The sequence below is a fragment of the Phodopus roborovskii genome, unplaced genomic scaffold (genome assembly GCF_943737965.1).
Source record: "Phodopus roborovskii unplaced genomic scaffold, PHOROB, whole genome shotgun sequence".
NCBI classification, from domain to species: Eukaryota; Metazoa; Chordata; class Mammalia; order Rodentia; family Cricetidae; genus Phodopus; species Phodopus roborovskii.
This window is the reverse complement of record NW_026126625.1, coordinates 6380077-6399162: the sequence shown is the minus strand read 5'-3', so window position 1 is coordinate 6399162 and position 19086 is coordinate 6380077. Positions and strand designations below refer to the sequence as shown.

The following is a 19086-nucleotide window of genomic DNA, read 5'->3' as shown; positions in this document are numbered from 1 at the left end:
CCTGTAACCCCATCACTCGAGAGTTGCACAGTGAGGTTGAGACCATCCTAGGTTGTAACGAGTAGGTTTTTCCCACCGCCACGCCAGCCCCAGTTAACACACAGAAACTCTGTATTTGATATAATGCTGTTGGCCTGTTACTTGTTGGCTAGTTCTGTCTTAAAAATTAACCCATTTCTATTAATCTAAGTATTTCCACCTGGTCTCATCTTACCGGAGAGTGGGCCCAGACCTCTGTTCTCCCCAGTCTCTCCATGCTGGCTTCTCCTTACTACTTCTTCGAATCCTCCTTGTCTCCTAGTCCCGCCTATTTTGCTTTCCTATTGGCCAACAGTGCTTTATTCATTAACCAGTATGAGAAACATATTTACAGAATGACATCTCCCATCATCTCCTCTTTTCTGTCTTAATAAAAAAGAAGGGTTTTAATCTTAACATAGCAAAATATATCACACAACAGTTATCAAGTAAGAATCACAGTTAACAATATTTAGTTCATTAACATTTAGTAAGATTCAAGAAAATATTTCATCATTTATTATATCTTTGTGAGTCTAAAGTCCTATATGTAACTTATCTTTAATCCTAACTAAGGAAAACTATAACCATAACTATCTGTCTTCAACTTCTTCAAAGACCACAGAAGAATAGTATATAAACTCTAGAAATGACAGAGACAACTCACTGCCTGGTCAGTCACTCGAAGTTCTTCTGTAATCTTCCATCTTCAGCCCATAGGCCATAGTGTGTCTGGCAGACTCCTCAGCAAAGCAGGAAACTTTAAACTGTCCACCTGTATTGGCAGTTTGTCAGTCACTTTTCTCTGTGTCATGCAGACTGTCTGGCAGACTCTTCCATGAAGCAGGAACTCTGTAGCAATGTCCATCTTGAATCAGTAGTCACTTTTCTGTGGGTCCTGCATGTCCAGTTTATACAGCATAAAGTCAAACAGTCCAGACAAGAGCAGTATCTTGTCCAAATGGCTAGTCTTGCCATATTGGAAGTAAACTCCATAACGAGTTTCTTCAATGTCCATCTTCCTTTCTGTATCTCAAAACAAAACCCAAATGAAACAGATCCCAGAAAGTTCTGGAAACCTGAAGATTATGGTCACTTAAGTAGAAAAAGAAATCAAAATCAAGACTTTCTTTTTAAAACATTATACAAAATACTGTACTTAGATGCCTCTTTCAGATTTTGCTGAATTGAACACTCTTGAAATCACTCTGTTTCCAGGTTCAGTTTCAGAAGCTTCAGCAACTGCGCCTTACACAGTACCATGGGGGATCCCTGCCTAACGTGAGCCAGCTTCGGAGCAGTACATCAGAGTTCCAGGTACTCACTTGCCAGCTTTTGTGATGTTGAATAGGGTGCAGAGAGACAGAGATAAGCCCTGAGAAGATTAGTGTTTGGAGAAAATAGCCTGGGCCTAAGTGCAGTTCAGTCTTGTGGGAAGCCCCGCAGTGTATTCTTTCATAGTGTTTGTCTGTGAAGGTATGTGACTCACAAGTAGTTAGAGGCTGAGCATCCAGTTGAAATGTGTGATGTGAAGACAGCTTGCCCAGCATGTACCCTGCCCTGGCTTCCATCCTTAGCATCACCAGAAAACAAAACAGAGGACACCCCAAACTAACTTGAACCACGTGTTTAAATTAATTTTCTACTAGCCATATTAAAGGAAAATAAACTGGTGAAATTAAGTTTAGAATAATTTAAACAAAAGATATTTATTTTAAAACATTGTATGCATGTATGATGTGTGTTATGTGTGTAGACATGCCCAGCTGTGCCCAGCATGTGTATGGAGGTCAGAGTACAACTTTTGTTTGTTTACTTTTCAAGACAGGGTCTCTCTGTATTCTGGAACTCACTCTGTAGACCAGGCTGGCCTCAAACTCAGAGATGTACCTGCCTCTGCCTCCTGAACACTGGGATTAAAGGTGTGCACCACCGTGCCCAGCTTCAGAGAACAACTTTCAAGGGTCAGTTGTCTCCTATCATGGGTTCTGGGAATAGAACTCAGGTCATCAGATTTTTTACCTGTCAGTATCTTGCTGGCCCATGCTTAGGGTTTTTATGATAGAGTCTATACAGCCCTGACTGCACTGCAACTTGCTATGTGCACCAGGGTATCTTCAGATTGTTCTGCTTGTCCTGCCTGTATCTCCTAAGTGCTGAGACTACAGGTAACTCACTACATCTGGCTTGTTGTCGGTTTTCTTTCTTCCTTCCTATCTCCTTTCCTTCCTTCCTTCCTTCCTTCCTTCCTTCCTTCCTTCCTTCCTTCCTTTCTTTTTGTTTGTTTGAGACAGGGTCTTATGGGTCTTGAGTAGCTGAGGATGACTTTGAACTTCTCATCTTCCTGCCTCTGTCTCCAAAGTGCTGGGGTGATTGGGGTGCTGGGGTTGGGACCTAGGACTTCTGTAAATGCTGTACCAGGCAAACACTCTGCCAGCTGAGCTGCATTTTCAGCCCTGGTCTTAAGTTCTTCGTTTTCTTACTGTAGCTCTCCAAGTCCTGGGATCATGGGCATGTGCCAGCATTCCCAGTTTCATTTAAATTATTTGAATACTTATTTAACCCAAGATATACCATAATACCATTTCAACATGTAGTCAACATACAAAACATAAGAGAGTTCTCATATAGTTTTGCGCTGAGTCTTGAAGTCTGTTGTATATTTTACAGCACTTCTCAGTCTTGACTACTCATGTCCCCACATTCATGAGACTAATGATGGCCTCACTAGGTAGGTAGGCCAGAGGCATAGATAACAGTCTTGCTGCACTGAGATTAGTACCATCTCAGGCACTAGAGTCATTTACCAGAAGAGCCTTACTTAAAACAATGTGGAATTAGTGTTGCAGACAATGGTGTCTAGTTAAGATCTGAGTTAGCCCTACTTTGATGTCCTACCCACAGAAAAGTTAGAAGCCTGCCATTTTTAATTAAATAAGTTAGGATCTGATGTTAGAGTTAATATATAAACTTTGTGATAAAACATCATGCCTTTGGATACCCTTCTATCTTATTTTGGGGATGTGTACATATGGTGTATATAATGTCTGTGGTATCTGTGTGTTTGTGGATATGTGATCTGTGTGTTGTGTGTGTGCATGTGTGTGTGTGTGTGTGTATGTGTGTGACAGCTCTCATGAATATATGTGGTGTGTGTATGTGTGTGTGCATGCACGTGCCAGCTCTCATGAATGCATGTGCATGTACCTATGAGCTCAGGATTGCTGGAGTCATGCACACACAAAGCCATTCTTAGCTCTTTACATGGGTACTGGGGATTTGAGTTCAGGTTCTCATGCTTGCAGAGCCTGTGTTCTTACCCAGCTGTCTTCCTAGCCCTACCACCCTTCAAGCTAGGTCTTCTTCATTGAGGAAAAGGAGTTCATTGTCTTTATGATATCCAAAATATTGCAGATCATTTTGGATTTCTGACTTTTAAAAATCTCCCCCCCCCCGCCGTGTGTGTGTGTGTGTGTGTGTGTGTGTGTGTGTGTGTGTGTGTGTGTGTGTGTGGTGTATGTTTGTGTGTTAGTTTGGGTTCAAGCGTGTCATGGCACACACGTGGAGGTCAAAGGGCAACCTCAGTTGTTAGTCTTCATCGTCTGTCTTTTTGAGACAGGGTCTCTTTGCTACTGTGTACACCAGGCTAGCTGTCCTGCAAGCTTCTGGAGAATCTTCTGTCTCTTTCTCCTACCTCATGGTAGGAGTAATAGGCTTACAGATGTGTGCTACAATGTACATCTACGTGGATTGATTCTGGGGGGCCAGAACTTGAGTCCTCCTGATTGCATAGCAAATGTTTTGCCCGCTGAGCCATCTCCCTAGCCCAGATACTGGAATTTTAAATGAGGAATGCTCAACCAGTTATGTTTTTTGCTAATATTTGAAAAAAGTAAAGTCTGTGGTACTTCTGATTTTAAGCATTCATATTAAGAATTCTTAATTCAAAGTTAAGATTTTTTTTTTAGTATTGAAATTGTTATTTTAAGCCAGTGGTGATGGTACATGCCTTTAATCCCAATACTCAGGAGGCAGAGGCAGGTGGATCTCTGAGTTTAAGGGCAGCCTGGTCCACAGAGGAAGTTCCAGGATAGCCAGGGCTACACAGAGTAACCTGGTCTTGATAAACTTAAAAAATATATATTATTTTGGGAAGCTGAAGGTATAGCACAGCACTTAAGAGCATTTGCTGTCTTGCAGAGGACCCAAGTTTGGTACTCAGTGCTCCTTCATATAGTTCACAACTGCCTGGAACTCTGTGCCAGAGGATCTGATTTGGTCTTCTGGTCTCTGTAAGCATCTGCAAGCACATGGTGCACATTCATACACTCAGGCTCATGCGTGTGTGCATAAAATAAAAATAAAGCTTTTTAAAGTTATTGTTTGAGAGCTTAGGGAGACAACACAGTAAATTATTGGCTGTGTAAGTATGAACACCAGAGTTTGCATCTCCAGAACCTACAGAAAAGCTGGGCATGTATGGCAGCCACCAGAAATCCAGCACTGAGGAAGCAGAGGCGTCTAGCCTTACCGGTTGTGCTTGGTGTGCTCACAGTTCAGCAAGATGCCCTGCCTCAATGCAGTGGCACAAGATGGAGGCAGCTACCCAGTGTCAGCTTCAGACCTTCGCACGTGCACACACACACACTATACACATGTGTAAGATGTGTGTTTTAATTTGCTGTTTGGTATATAGCCCAGGCTGGCATCAAACTTTCTATCTTCCTGTCTTGGCCTCTAAGAGTTGGAATTACAGGTTACAGGTTTGGTCACCATGCACAGTCAAAATATTGTTTTGGGGTTAGGATGCAGCTCAGTTGGTAGAGAACCTGCCTAGCATACATAAGACCCTGGGATGGGTCTCTAGAACAACATGAGCAGGAGGATTAGAAGTTTAAAGTCATCCCTGACTATATAGCAAGTTTGAGGCCAGCTGGGATTAATGAGCACCTGCCTTGAAAGAAACAAACAAAAAAAATCGGTTGTCTTTTGTGACCTGCATTTTTGACTGTTACAGGCAATTGTTTCGTAGCACAGTCCCAGCTGCCTTTTAATACTTTCTGGTGCTTGAGATTGATCCCAGGGCTTCACGTGTGGTAGGCAAGCATCCACCCACTGCGTGCAGGCTCCCTCACTGCTCTGCTGGGGCTTGTGTTGTAGCTCTGTGATGAGATTCAGATGATGAGTCTGTAGAAAGAGCTCAGAAGTGACAATCCCATTAGGCATATGACTCCAGTCTGTCCTGTGACCTAGGCTGAGCCTTTTACCAACTACAACCAGTTGTTTAGGCTTCCCACTCTGAAGTTGCTTTCTCCTTTGTATTGAACGACTGCTCTGTGCACAGCTACCTTAAGTCTTCACTAACTTTCATTAAACTTTGTATTATAAGCACACATGCATGCACACACACACACACACACACACACAGTATGCTTATTGGTGTATATATTTGTAGTGTATCTCGGTGTGATTTTATGAATTCTCATTTTGTTCAGTGGGTTATGGTCTGTAACTGTTATTTTTATTTTGATGATGCTATAATCACTCATTAGGCTAGTAGGAGCCTTCTTCCAAATAGAAAAGTTTGTAACAGGTTGATGTAGAGTCTTGGGGCATAGGTGTTTTTCTGTTGCCTTCTTTTGAGGTATAACTGGCTGCTTTAGACACACAGCTCTGTGTCATGGAGCCACTGTCACAATCGTTGAGGTCCAGAATGGCTCTCTCACTGCATAGTGGCTGTGTCCCTTGGAAGTCATTCTTCATGTTTTCCCAGAGTGCTCTGGGAGTGCAATCAAAAGGATGTGGTCTTCTGGCTTCTTGTTGCCTTTAGCCTGTCACACTGGAGCCTCATCTGTGTTGTTGCATTTCCTGGTTTCCTGTGGCTGCTGATAGAAAGCACTGCAACATGGTGGCTTCCAACAGCAGAAATTCATTTTCTCGAAGTTCTTAGTCCAGGAGTCTGAAATCACGGAATCAGCAGGGGCGCATTCCCTCTGAATGCTCCCTGGAAAAGTCTTTCCTTATGGCTCCCTGGCTTTTTATTAGTAGCCCTGTCACAACCACCTGTAGCTCTGTTGTCATGTGACCATACTATGTATCTACGATTAATAAATAACCCCTTCTTCCCTCACTTATAAAGACATCAGTCCTTGGATGTAGGGCCATGCTACTCTAGTATGACTACCTTCTGAATTAATGGATGATGTGCAAAGATCCTGGGTTCCCTTTCTTTTTCCCTCCCCCTTCTTTTGAGACAATGTCTTACCTGCAACCCAGGCTAGCCTGGAACTCACTATATAACACAGAGGGGCTTCAGACTTGGAGCAGTCCATTTGCCTCAGCCTCCTGAGTGCTGGAATTACAGGCACCACCACATCCAGCTTCCTGTGTAAATGCCTCGTGAGACTGGTGGGTCATATGGTAAAGTGATCTCTCTCCCTCTCTGGCTCTGTGTATCTCTGATGCAGGGGACTGGCCTTGCTTTTTAGTATGCTGACCAAGTCCTTTACCCTAGCCCCTTCTTTACCTTTATAGGGGGTTACCCACCTGGTTTCCAGAGTGGCTGTACAGTGTCACACTCCCACCAGCAAGGCTTGAGTTCCAATGGCCCCGTATCTTCTCTATCACTTGTTGCTTCAGGCTTAACAAAACAAAAAACCAGCCAGGTGTGGCAGCACGTGCTTTTAATCCCAGTAACTGCAAGCATGGGGAAGTGGATCTCTGAGTTTGAGGGTAGGCCAGGTAGGGAGGTATGGTAAAATGTTTTAAAGGGGGGGGGAGAAACCGCCCAAACCAAACAAACAAAAGCCAACCACACACACACAAACTTGCCATTCATTGGCATTAAGAACATTCATATGATTGTGCAACCACTCTCCAGGACTTTTTTACTTTACAAAACTGGAACTCGGTACTCATTGAGAAAACATTTCTGTTTTCCCTTTCCTAGCCTGGCAGGCACCTTCTGCTTTCTGTCCATGAACGGGGCTGCTCTATGTGCCTCATTTAATGATACACCTCCTGTTTTCTTGTGACTAAGTAGTTTCACCTCACATAATTTCCTTGGTTCACCCATATTGTGACAGGATTTCCGTCCCTTTTAAGGGTGAATACTATTCTATTGTCAGTGCATGCCACATTTTGTTTTTCCATTCATCGAGTGGGCTCCGCCTCTTGGCTATGGTGCTGTTGTGCAGAGATCTCAAGTCTCTGCTTCCTGTTTTGTGACAGGGCCCAGGTAGCCCAGGCTGGCTTCAAACTGGCTAATAGCTGAATGGTGAATTTCTAACCCTCCTGCCTCTGCCTCCCAAGTCTTGGGATTACAGCTGTGGCCCCACACCTGGTTTAAGAATCTTTTGTTTTAGGTATAATGCAGAAGTGGGCTTGTGAGATCATATGTAGGTCTCAGAACTGCCTGTCTTCTGTAGCAGCTGCCTTAGTTTGTGTTCTCACACATAGTGCTCAGCGTTCCAGCTTTCCCTCCTCCCTGAAGCCATCCTAACAGATGTGCCTTGTCAGCAGAAGAAGCTTTCAGTGTCTCATTGCATTTTCAGTTTGCATTTTCCCAGTAACTCCCAGTAACATACTCCTTTCATCTTCTTCATCTTAGTGATAACAACAAGAACAACTGTCATTACTGTTGTTTCCACCCTTTGCAGTCCAGGCTGGCCTTGAACTTTAGTGATCCTCAACCTCCCAAGCACTAGGATTTCAGGCTGGGGAGTTGGGACATCTTAATAATATGGATGAAGTCTTTATTCTCGAGCATGGTTCCAATTCCAAATACTGCAGAAACACAGATTTTAATTAAGTTGCTTATATCATTTACTTACACACAGTCCTCTTTATATGTTTTTTTCTTTATTATATCTTAACAAAGAAAAAGTATTTATAATATATAACCTTTTCCTTTTTCCTTTGCTGGGGATTGAATTTAGGATGTTAAGCATTCTTCCACCGAGTTCCATCTCCCAGTGGTTACAACGTGCTTTGGTACGTGGGGAATGGCTAAATCAAACTAATTAGCATCCAGACCGCCTCATATCCTTATCACTTTTTGTGAGACTACTCAGAAATTTTCAATTATACAACACGTTGTTAGTAATTATTGTCACTATGAGGTCCAGTAGATTCTCCTGTCCATTCATGTTTATGTTTTGTTTTGGGACAACTCACTATGTAGCTTCAGGCTGGCTTTGAACTCTGTTCTCTTGCCTCAGTCTTCTGGGTGCTGGATTAGAGGTTGTCCTTCCATGCCAAGCACATGGATTTTGCTTGTTTCTTACTCTACCATTGGATGGCAAGCAGAGTACCACTTTAATACGATTAAAGGCCAATTCTTTATCCCAGGGGCAGACCTGAAAGCACTTTCTTTCCTCTACTCCAGAGGCGCCTCACAGGGCATAAAGATAGGCAGCTGAGTAAACCGAAGCATGCCATTCAAGTCCCCTTCTGATAGTCCTTAGAATGGGGTGGGCTGTCCATCAAAGATGTCTAGCGGTGGGACTAGCACATGCACCCTACAGGCAGTGAGGAGGAAGTGGGCAAATCCTCTGAGAGCCAGGGTTGCCCCTTTTGGTTCGAGGAGGGGTAATTCTTCCACTGTCTGAATCACAGCTTGGGCACCTCTTGGCTGTGTGACCTGCTTATTAGGCAACCACAGAGCAAGGGACTTAAGGCTTCTATCTGTGGAGACTGGGCTCTTTGAGTTTAACTGTAGCTCTTTGTAGCCTGCATGTAATATACCTATCCTTTTGAATTGTATCACCAAAACCAGCTGAGAATTGTGTCACCAAAGATTTCTACATTGTAACTAAATTGCATTATCATGTTTATCAACTGGAGGTTCTTGAATTCTGACTGAGTTTGAGAACAGTCTGGTAGCCAAGGGGAGAAAGCCCTTGTTGCATGGGGTGGCAAAGGCTTTCAGGGAGGATCTACAAGGGTGTGGATGTGATGAAGCCAGAGTCTGCATAGCAAGTATGTCAAAGAGCCAAGGCTTCGGACCCTAATCCAGTCTCAGTGGGCTTCCTTTACTACATTTCCTTCCCTAATCCCGTGAGGTTCTCAGAAAAACGAAAGTAAAGCAAGAAAACAGATAGACAAAACCGGCAGCAGCATATTTTAAGCTTGCACTGTGTGCCAGATACTGGGTTAAAATCTATTATTAATTTTTACAGAATCCCCTTGGGGTTGATATATGGATTTGGTAGTTGTCAAATAGCATAGCAACAGATTGCCCAAAGCAGAAACCCCTAGTAAATAATAATGGGACAGTAGCACGATTACAGATTTTTAATTCACTGCAGTGGCTTAAGTCACTGGACAAAGACAGTGAGAAGGGCGCCATAAATAAATTATCTACTTCTATGTGTGTATGAAGACATGCAAGATATATGTAATTATTAAATTATTATTAAAACACACATACACATATATGTAATTTATTCTCTAAAATAAAAAGCACACTCTTAGATACTCAGAAAATTTAAAAGTATTTTTCCTGTTTTCAATGTGATAGTCACGTATTATAGAAGTAGATAGCATCTTTCTTTATAGTTTGATTTTTTTCCAGTAGCATTGCTGTGGAAAGTGTTCTTGACAAATAAGTATCAGATTACATGAATGTTTCATATCTTCTTCTGTTGTGAACAATGCCACCTGTGTTTATGCCCCTTGTGTTTAAATAGTTTTCTAAAGAATTATCTAGTTTCTCCTGGGATTTTATCACATACATGCAGCACAGTTTACCTAACTGCTCCCTATGGTTGGGCATATGGTTGTTTTTGCTGTTAGTTCAGCAGACAGACAAATGCTTGTGTATGTTGGTGTATGTATGCATGGGTCATTTATAAGACCAAGTAGTTCTCAGAAGAAACTGAACCTGAATGATATAAAATTATAAGCCAAAATTGATTTAAATTAAAAAAAATCCTGGGCTGGAAAGTTGGCTCAGTAGTTGAGGTCATTTTTATTGTTATGAAAGACCCTGGTTCGATTCCCAGCACCCACATGGAGGCTTACCATCTCCTTAGGCACCAAGGATACACATATGATGCACAAACACAGACACAAAAATAATAAAATTTTTAAAAAGTTGAAAAAAAACCCTAACCATTTGAAAAAAATTAAATCCTTAAAAAAATTAGATGCACTGTTAGAGACCAGTTAGACTATGTCAGTCAGAAAAGGACCACATTTGAATAGCTTATATACACATACAAAGTATATTACATAAATCTATAGCTATGTATTATATTAAAACAATATATTTATGCACAAGGTACTAATTTTTACCTAAACCTAAAAGAACTGTACACATCAGGAATCCTGGCACTTGGGAAGCAAAGACAGGAGAATTAGGAATTCACGGTCAGCCCACAAACAAACAAAAAAGCTTGAACCATGTGAATAAAGCTGAGGGGTGTGTAGCAGTAAGCCACAGGAGTGTCTTCACACTGAGATCTGCTGAAGGCTGTGAATGTCTCTCCAGAGAGACATAGATGCGCAAGCATACCTCATTCTCTTCTCTGTAATTATATTTTTTAAAAAGTTTTTGAGATAGAGTCTCACAATGTAGCATTTGTTAGCCTGGAACTCGCTCTGTAGATCAGGCTGGCCTCAAATTCATATAGATTCACCTGCTTCTGCCTCCCAAGTGCTGGGATTAAAGGTGTGTGTCACCACACCTGACAAAAACTATTATCATTTTAAAAACTATGCATGCATGTGTATCTTGTGTAGGTGTGTGCACGGGCAGTGTACCTTTAGAGACTAAAAGAGCTGGTGTTATAGGTGGTTGTGAGCTGCCTGGTGTAGATGCAGGGAATTGAACTTTGAAGAACAGGAGATGCTCTTAACCTCCTGAGCCATCTCTCCAGCCCCCAATACCACCTTTTAAAAAAGATAAAGTCTGGCTAGGTAGCTCAGACTGGCCTGGAGTTCCTGTTTCTCCTATCTCAATCTCTCAAATGCTGATACCATGGATATGCAACACCCCTGGGAAAATACACTTTTGAATAGGCAAAACTTGAAAAATATCATTCTCATTTTTGTCTATATATTTATCCTGTGTTGAGAACTCTTGGCCTAAAATGATTTACATAGCAAGTTGTATTAAATAGAAAAATACCACCAAAAGTGGTGGTATGCACCTAAGCTCTCAGCATCAGTGGGCTCAGGCAGGTCAGAAAAGGAGTGACTTAAATACCCACTCCTCCATTGCCCCCCTTTAACCTCTATAACAGCTTTTAAAATCCCTTTTGTCCTCATGTAGAAAATTCATCCCTAGTTGTGAGTTTGTATGTTAGCGCTTGGGAACTTGTGTTTTTAAATTTCAGAGTAGTGTCCTAAGTGGTATGAATGTAGCACCAAGCCATGGTAGAGTGCCCTTGCTTTCCAGGTGGAAGCTAACCTCTCAGCTCTCTGGCCCTTGTCCTCCTCCTTGGGGTCCTGAGTCTGGCAAGAGGGATGCCTTGGTTTGGTTTCTATGCTATGATAAAGTACCCGAACAAAATCAATTTGAGGAGGAAAGGGTGTCTTTGGGAATGTATTCTGGGTTACAGCCCATTGATGGAAGCCAAGGCAGGACCTCAAGTCATGGTCCTGGAGATACTGGAAGCAGAGGTCATGAAGGAATGCTGCTCACTCCCCATGGGCTTTCCCGGTTTGCTTTTGTACTCTCCGGGACCTCCAGCTCAGGGATGGTTCTTAAACACTCTCAGGTGTATGCATTTAAGGCAAGGATACCTGCAAACTCAGGCGGGTAGACTGACACACTGTAAAGACAGTCTGGGCTCTTCCTCCTCCTCCTGTGTGCACAAACAGCCCTGCCCGTGAGGACTTCCTGTTCTGCTCCCTCCCTCTTCTGAGAGATTTAACTACTGTCTGTCTTCCTTCATTCCAAAGAAAGATATTTGGCAAATATTCCTCTTTTCTTTTTGTTTCCTTCCTTCCTTCCTTCCTTCCTTCCTTGATACAAAAATCTCACTATATAGCCCTGGTTGTCCCAAATTACTTCAGGCTGGCCTCAGACTCAGAGATCAGCCTGTCTCTGCCTTGGCCTCCAGAGATTGTGCCACCGCCAATCTTTGTTGTCTGTTTGGTAGTACTAGGAATTGAACCTACAGCCTCTACCACTGAGCTATGGCCTCATTCTGGTACATCTGGAACATGTTTCTTGAAAACCCACTGTGTGGCAGGCTCACTATAGGACCTAGGAAACATGGAAAGGAGTAAGACAGCCCCCCCTCCCAACACCATTAGTTCTGGTTTACAATCCTAGGCTCTGCTTCTCGTGAAGGGCTTCTCTGCTTCCAGCCACAAATGGCCTTGAAATCTCAGTCAGTGTCTGTGGAGACCACCCAGCAGTTCTTTGTAGCATCTTGAAATCCTTTCTGTATCTCTGGGGTCAGCTCCTGGCTCCTCAGGTCTCCTGACCAGCAGCTCTCTCTTTTGGGCTTTAGTCTTCTGCAGTTTTGCCTATGGCTTTCTGTTAACTGCTGCTTGTGTACTGCTTAGGCTGAGTTGTTCTTCGAAGAGTGTGTGGGCTGACATGTCATATCAACCTAGATGGCATCGTCATCTGTGAGTCTGTGCTGTGGGCATGACTCTTATGTGCGGGGAATGATACTGATAATTGAATGTAGGGTAAACGGAAACCACAGGGAGCAGGAGGCATTGACCAAGGGTTTTGGGAACTGGTATGTGTCAAGGGAACTAGTGTGTATAGATAACAGATTCCTTCCAAAGCCACTAGCTTCACTCGTCATAGTTTGTGGCTTTTGTGGCAGAGTCATCTCAAAACTTAAAAGTGAGAGGGAATTTTGTTTTCAGGTAGTGTGGTAGTGGGACAAGATGGGCAGGAAAAACCTTACTCCTAACAATCAACCTTAGTAGCCAAGCCCTGCTCTTCATCACTGGCTGCTGTCTGCCAGCCCCAGAACAACAAGTGCTATTTGAGAGAATGAGATAGGGCAGTGACCTTGTGTTTCTGCATGAGATTTAGAATATCACTTTACAAGTCATTTTAGTATGAATTATTTCCAGGAAAGACTTCCACTGGTTACTAATATTATTTTGTTATTTTGTTTTATGTTGCATCTTTTTTTTTTTTTTTTTTAAAGAAGGTGACCTTGTTTCTAAGTTCTGTGTGGGAGTCTGTCCCTGGCAGACCAAATGCACTTTGCAGCTGGGACTTCTCTCTCTGTTTTACTTGCCATTTGCCTTTGATTTTTACTTTCAGCAGCGTCTTCTTTTTTGCTGAAGGGAATAGTGAGAAGCAAAGAAAGTGGCTTACTCAATACTTGTGGAATGTGCATCTGTCCCAAAATAGGAACTGTGACCAAGGATATGGTTGTCATATTTTAATGCAAATTTGAATTGTGCTTTCTTCCCTCTTTCTTTTTATCTAGCCATATGTGTTGAATAAGAGACTTAGAGAATAAGAGAGAAAAGTAGACAGCTCATGAATCTCTACTAGTCTGCAATAAAGCCTTTGTTTGAAATTATAGACGGAGCAAGGAAACATTGGCCCCGGCACTGAATCAGGAACATCTGTGTCTATGAGAACTTGAGCAGGAACACCAGGCAACTGGAGCTGTGCCATGTGCATTCTGCCCTCCCATGTGATCCTAATCGTCCCCGCAGTGAGGGGTCAGCAGTGGCACAGATGCTTGAGGGGCTGGGCTGGAACTCATTGGTGTAGGGCTTGTCTTACACTCACAAAGCCCTAGTTTTGATCCCCAGCACTGCATAAGCAAGGTGTGAAGGCGCGCACGTGCGCACGCACACACGCACACACACACACACACACAGCTTTAATCCAAGTACTCAGGAGTTAGAAACAGGAGGACTGTAAGTTCAGGGTCACCCTCAGCTATATTGCAAGTTTGGGGACAGCCTGGGACACGTGAGACACTGTTTTTAAAATATTTTTCATAGTGTTTTAAAAAGGCATTTGCCACAAGAACACCCACCTACAGTCCCAGCTTTTCAGGAGGCCAAGGCAGAAAGCTCTTTGCCTAGGTGTGTCCACCTCTAAGCTGGGGTTAATCAATAATGCCAGTGTCGTTGGAGTTTTTGTTTGATTGGGAAGTATAAATGAGTTCTTATGTGTAGCACTCTCGAACAGTGCTTGGCACAAGGTGGACCAGGTAGGTGTTTCCTCAGTGTTGGTTCTGCCACCCCTGCTACCGCCACTGCCCCCTGCAGCACCATGCACACTGGCAGCTCAGAGCCCTGTGGAAGGCTAGCTTCATTTCTGCCCATAGTACCTGCCTTTGAGGACTGTGGTGGGGATGAAGTAGAGTCTACATGGCAGTGTGGGTGACTGCTAGGTTGCAAGAAACATTTAAAATCGATGGAAATGTCGTCATCGCAGCAGCTCTTGACAAAGGAGTTGTTCACACCAGGTTTTATCCTCCATTATGAGCTGTTTCCCTTGTAAGTCACTTGTTCTTACTAATGAGGCACCAGAGCTTGAGAATTAATTTCTTTCCATGATGAGAGGCAGTAGATTCAGCAGGTAAGCGTGGGTACTGCTCTTTCAAAGGACCCAAATTCAGGTCCCAACACCCAGATTGAACAATTCACAACTGCCTGTAACTTCAGCTCCAGGGTCCATTGTTCTCTCCCCTCCTCGGACACTTGCTGTCATGTGCACATATCTCCATGTAGACATACAGACACACGCATACAAACACTTATGCACATAAACACACATGCACATAAACACACACTTAAAATAATCTTTAAAAATAAATTAAAAGACTGGGTATGGTGGTGTATGCCTTTAATCCCAGCAGTGGCAGGCTGGTCTCTGAGTTCAAGACCATCTTGATCTACATAACAAGTTCAGGACAGCCAAGCCTCCATAGAGAGAACCTGTCTCCAAAAAAACCCAAATAAATAAGAGCTAAATCAAAGTTGTCTCCATCCTCACGTTACTGAACTTCTGTCTTGAAAAGTAGGAGGGTGTTTGCACCCCCGAGTTGGTCACATCTTGGCTATACTCTGGGTACACAGGTCTCACAGCTACTGGTGAGTTATTTGTATGGGCAGAAAAGAAATTTGAAAAGCACAGGCCTGGGGTGCTGTTAGGACATGCTTGCCTGTGTTCACATTCACCATGTGGCAAGCCTTGGATCCTAATGATTGCCAGGCCAAAGCACCATAAGCTTGTACAGCCCAAATGTGCTTATCTTGTCCAAACACACTTATATGCCAGGAAATACTTGTTCAGATTATTAAAAATCACTTTTCTATTACATTAAGCGGCTATTGTTACTTGACCTGAATTTATTTACTAATGTTATAAGAGTGACTGTTATGAATAGATCCTGGGCTTATGAAGATAATTTAGAGACTGTTTAAGAAGTTTTTAGTTGGACATGGTAGTGTATGGCCATAATCCCAGCACTTAGGAAGCAGAGGGAACAGGACAGTTCCAGGGCAGCCTGGGTTACATAGCCACACCCTGTCTTAGAAACTGCAATAAAAGCCACTTAGAATCAAGTCTGATAAACTGAATATTTGCATAATAACTATAACACAATATCATTGACTCTAGCATACTTCTCCTTCCTCCTTCCCTCCCTTCCCTCCCTGTCTTCTCCCCCCTCTTTCATGACAAGATGTGATAGGGTTTCCTGTATCCCAGGCTGGCCTCAAACTTACTGTGCAGTCAAGGCTGAACTTGGACTCCTTGCTCATCCTGATTCTCCTATTCCTGCCTTCTAGGTAAAGTAATGCTTGGCATTTTTAGCTTTTATTTTGAGGTTTAAAGTGTTTGTATTTTTATTTTACTGTTTCTAATTTTTATGTGTATGGGCGTTTTGCCTGCTTTATGTCTGTACAACATGTTCATGCTTGATACCCATGGAAGCCGGAAGAGGGAATACGATCCCCTGGATCTAGAGTTACAGACAGTTGTGAACCACCATTTGCGTACTGGGAATCAAACCCAGGTCCTCAGAAGAGCAGCCAGTGCTCCTGACTGTTGAACCATCTCCCCAGTGCCTGAATTTTACTCCTTTTCTGTTCACTTAGAGTGTGGTGGTACCGTGGGTAATCCTAGTACTTGAGAGGGCAAGGCAGGAGGATTGAGAGTTTGAGGCCACTCAGGGCTATGTCATGCGACTGTTTCCAAAAACAAACAAATTTTTTTTTATATTCAGGGAAAATAATAAGTACATTGCATTTGTGTGTAGCTTGGTTCTTAAGTCTTTCACTATAAAATAATATATGCTCATTATATAAAATTTAGAAAATATTCAAAAGTAAAGGGGAGTAAGTAAGTTGGATGTGGTACTTGGGAGGCAGAGGTAGGTGGATTTCTGTGAGTTCAAGGCCCACCTGATCTACATAGTGAGCTCCAGGCTAACCAAGACTACATAGAGAGACCCTATCACAAAAGGGGCATGGTGTGGGTACAGAAAAATTAGTCACATATTTATGTATATATGCACACATACGTATATTTTGCTTTTGAGACATGGTCTTATGTAGCCCAGAGTAGTCTGGAATTTGCAGTATAGCTGGAGATGACCTTGAACTTCCGACCTTCCTGACTACTCGGATTGCAGGTTATGCCACCATGCCTGGTTTATACGTCAAACCCAGGGCTTCAAACACCTTGCCAGCAGAGTCACATTCCCAGTCCCCAGCCGAATCGTAGGAACTGGAAAATATTTTAGTGTTTCATTTTAGTCCTCATGTATCTTTATATAGATGATGGCATCCTCTCTTCCTGTCTGTCTCTCTGTCTCTGTGTGTGTATGCGTGTGCATGTATTCCTGAGCATCACACTCAAGGCCCTGTGCCCAGGATTAAGATTTTCTTCAGCTGATCCTCCTGCTTCAGTTTCTCTCGCCCTCACTTTCCATATTTGTATTCTGGCATTCCCCTCCCCTTTTGTTTCAGTGATTACATAATAATAATTTTCCCATGTCATTAACATACTTTGTTAATACAGTCGTAAAAACCAAACGACATTTCATCATTTTTGACATATAATTCACACCCATTCTCAAAATGTCGGATTCTGATTTCCTTTGATTAGAAATAATAGAGTAGTGAGCAAATTTATGTGTGACGCATCTATACGTTGATTATAAATTTCTGCCAGTAAAACCAGACAAGGGAGCTGTCTGCAAGGGTTTTACTATGTGGTGACATTGCTTTTGGCAGTGAGGTTTAGTCTCACAAAATTTGTGGTGCTGATTAATATGAATATTTATTATTTAACTTCTAGAGACCCTCAGTTTTTCTAGAACTAATATTCCAAGTATGTGTTTACTAGTCAAGATTGACTCCAAAATCCATGACGTAAAGAAGTTTTCATGCTTACTGAATGAAGCTCACAGTTTAATAACATTGGCTGAGCAGCTGGGAGGTGACCAACCCCGCTTAGCAAATGTCACTGGGGCTTCCTAGGCCTGTACATTACTTTTTATAAGATTATCAATTTGAGTACTTAACATTTCTGAATATAGAGGACTTCTGTGGGGACTGAAGAGATGGCTCAGCAGTTAAGAGTAGTGGCTGCTCTTCCAGAGTACTTGAGTTCAGTCCCCAGCACCTACATGACTAACAACCATCTGCAATTCCAGTTCCAAAGGTTCTGATGCCATCTTCTAGGCTCTTCAGGCATCAGGAATGCAATGTGCACAGGCATATATGCAGGCAGAACATCTTAACACGTAAAATAAAAATAAATAAAACTTTTGCTGGGCAGTGGTGGCGCATGCCTTTAACCCAGCACTCAGGAGGCATAGGCAGGTGGATCATTGTGAGTTTGAAGCCAGCCTGGTCTGCACAGCAAGTTCTAGGACAGCTAGGACTACAAAGAGAAATCCTATCTTTAAACCACTCCCAAACACACACACACACACACACACACACACTTAAAAAAAAAAAGAGGATTCTTGTGAAATTGGCAAGACCATTAGTTTATGGTATACAAACCTGTAGAGGAAAGCTGTCCCTACTGCAGAAATGTACTCAAGAAAAATCCTCAAGAACACTGACATTTGTAACCAAAGGCCTGCAAATGCTATGTGGTTTCTAGTTGCTAGGTTGTATGTGTTCATCTTTTACTTCTAGCAAATAAATCTGTTTTTATTCTTAGTATCAACTAAAGTAATTATTTTCTATATTAAAAGTCATGAAATTATATATGCATGTAATTAAACATAAAAAATAAATACATCAATGAAGTTGTCAGTAATGTATTGTGCTGCTAATGCTCTTCCCCCACTTACTCACTTTAATTTTAAAAAAGGTTCTTTAAGAAAGGAAATATGTGGAAAATAGTTTTATCAGTTTCTGAGAAAAATTTAGCAAGAGAAACATTGCTTCGACCAATTGCAAGTTTGTATTAATATCTTTGTTTAACCTTGCAGTCTTTTCTGGAACATGTGTATACTTTGTTTCTGTTTTTTGTTTGTTTTTGTTTTTTATGTGTGTACTAATTATTTGTTTTGTTTTGTTTATTCAAGACAGTGTTTCTTTGTATAACCCTGGCTGTCCTGGAACTAGCTCTGTAGACCAGGCTGGCCTTGAACTCACAGAGATCTGCCTGCCTCTGCCTCCCCAGTGCTGGGATTTCACTGGTGTATGTGTACTTTTAAGAGAATAAGCCACCCTTCCAGCCCCCTGCATCACAGTCTTTAGCTTCCTTCCTTCCCTCTGCTGACAAGGTGGATGGTGAGCTACAGTTGCCTCTTGTCTGGTCCCCAGAATGCTTATCTCCTTTATTTCATAGTCTCAGGCAAATTTGCACCCCCTGTCCTTCCTTTGAAGGATTTTCTTTTTTTTCCATTAAGATCTTAAATACACCCAAATGGTGCCCCTCTTGGCCAACTTCACCTTTATTTCTGGTCCTTTCCTATAATGATCTGTTCCAGGCATAAACTTGATCTGTGATGTGCCAACCTCCCCCAGTGTTACGGCTGTTATAATGGAGTCAGGGTATAAATGGAGTCAGGTCTGATTGGCTTCTGGTTCCTGTTGTTGCCTCATTCCCAGGCTCCTGGGCTACTTGACCCCCACCTAACCTTCATCTTGTCC

At 42.4% G+C, this 19086-nt stretch overlaps 1 protein-coding gene across 1 annotated transcript in view; it reads left to right on the top strand.

The window, feature by feature from the left end:
* The window catches only part of Crtc3 (CREB regulated transcription coactivator 3), a 104449-nt gene that overhangs the window by 10645 nt on the left and 74718 nt on the right, over positions 1-19086 (top strand). Inside the window, exon 2 of the mRNA XM_051206529.1 lies at positions 1237-1335. Coding sequence (XP_051062486.1) covers positions 1237-1335 — 99 coding nt within the window. The remainder of the gene's footprint in view (positions 1-1236; positions 1336-19086) is intronic.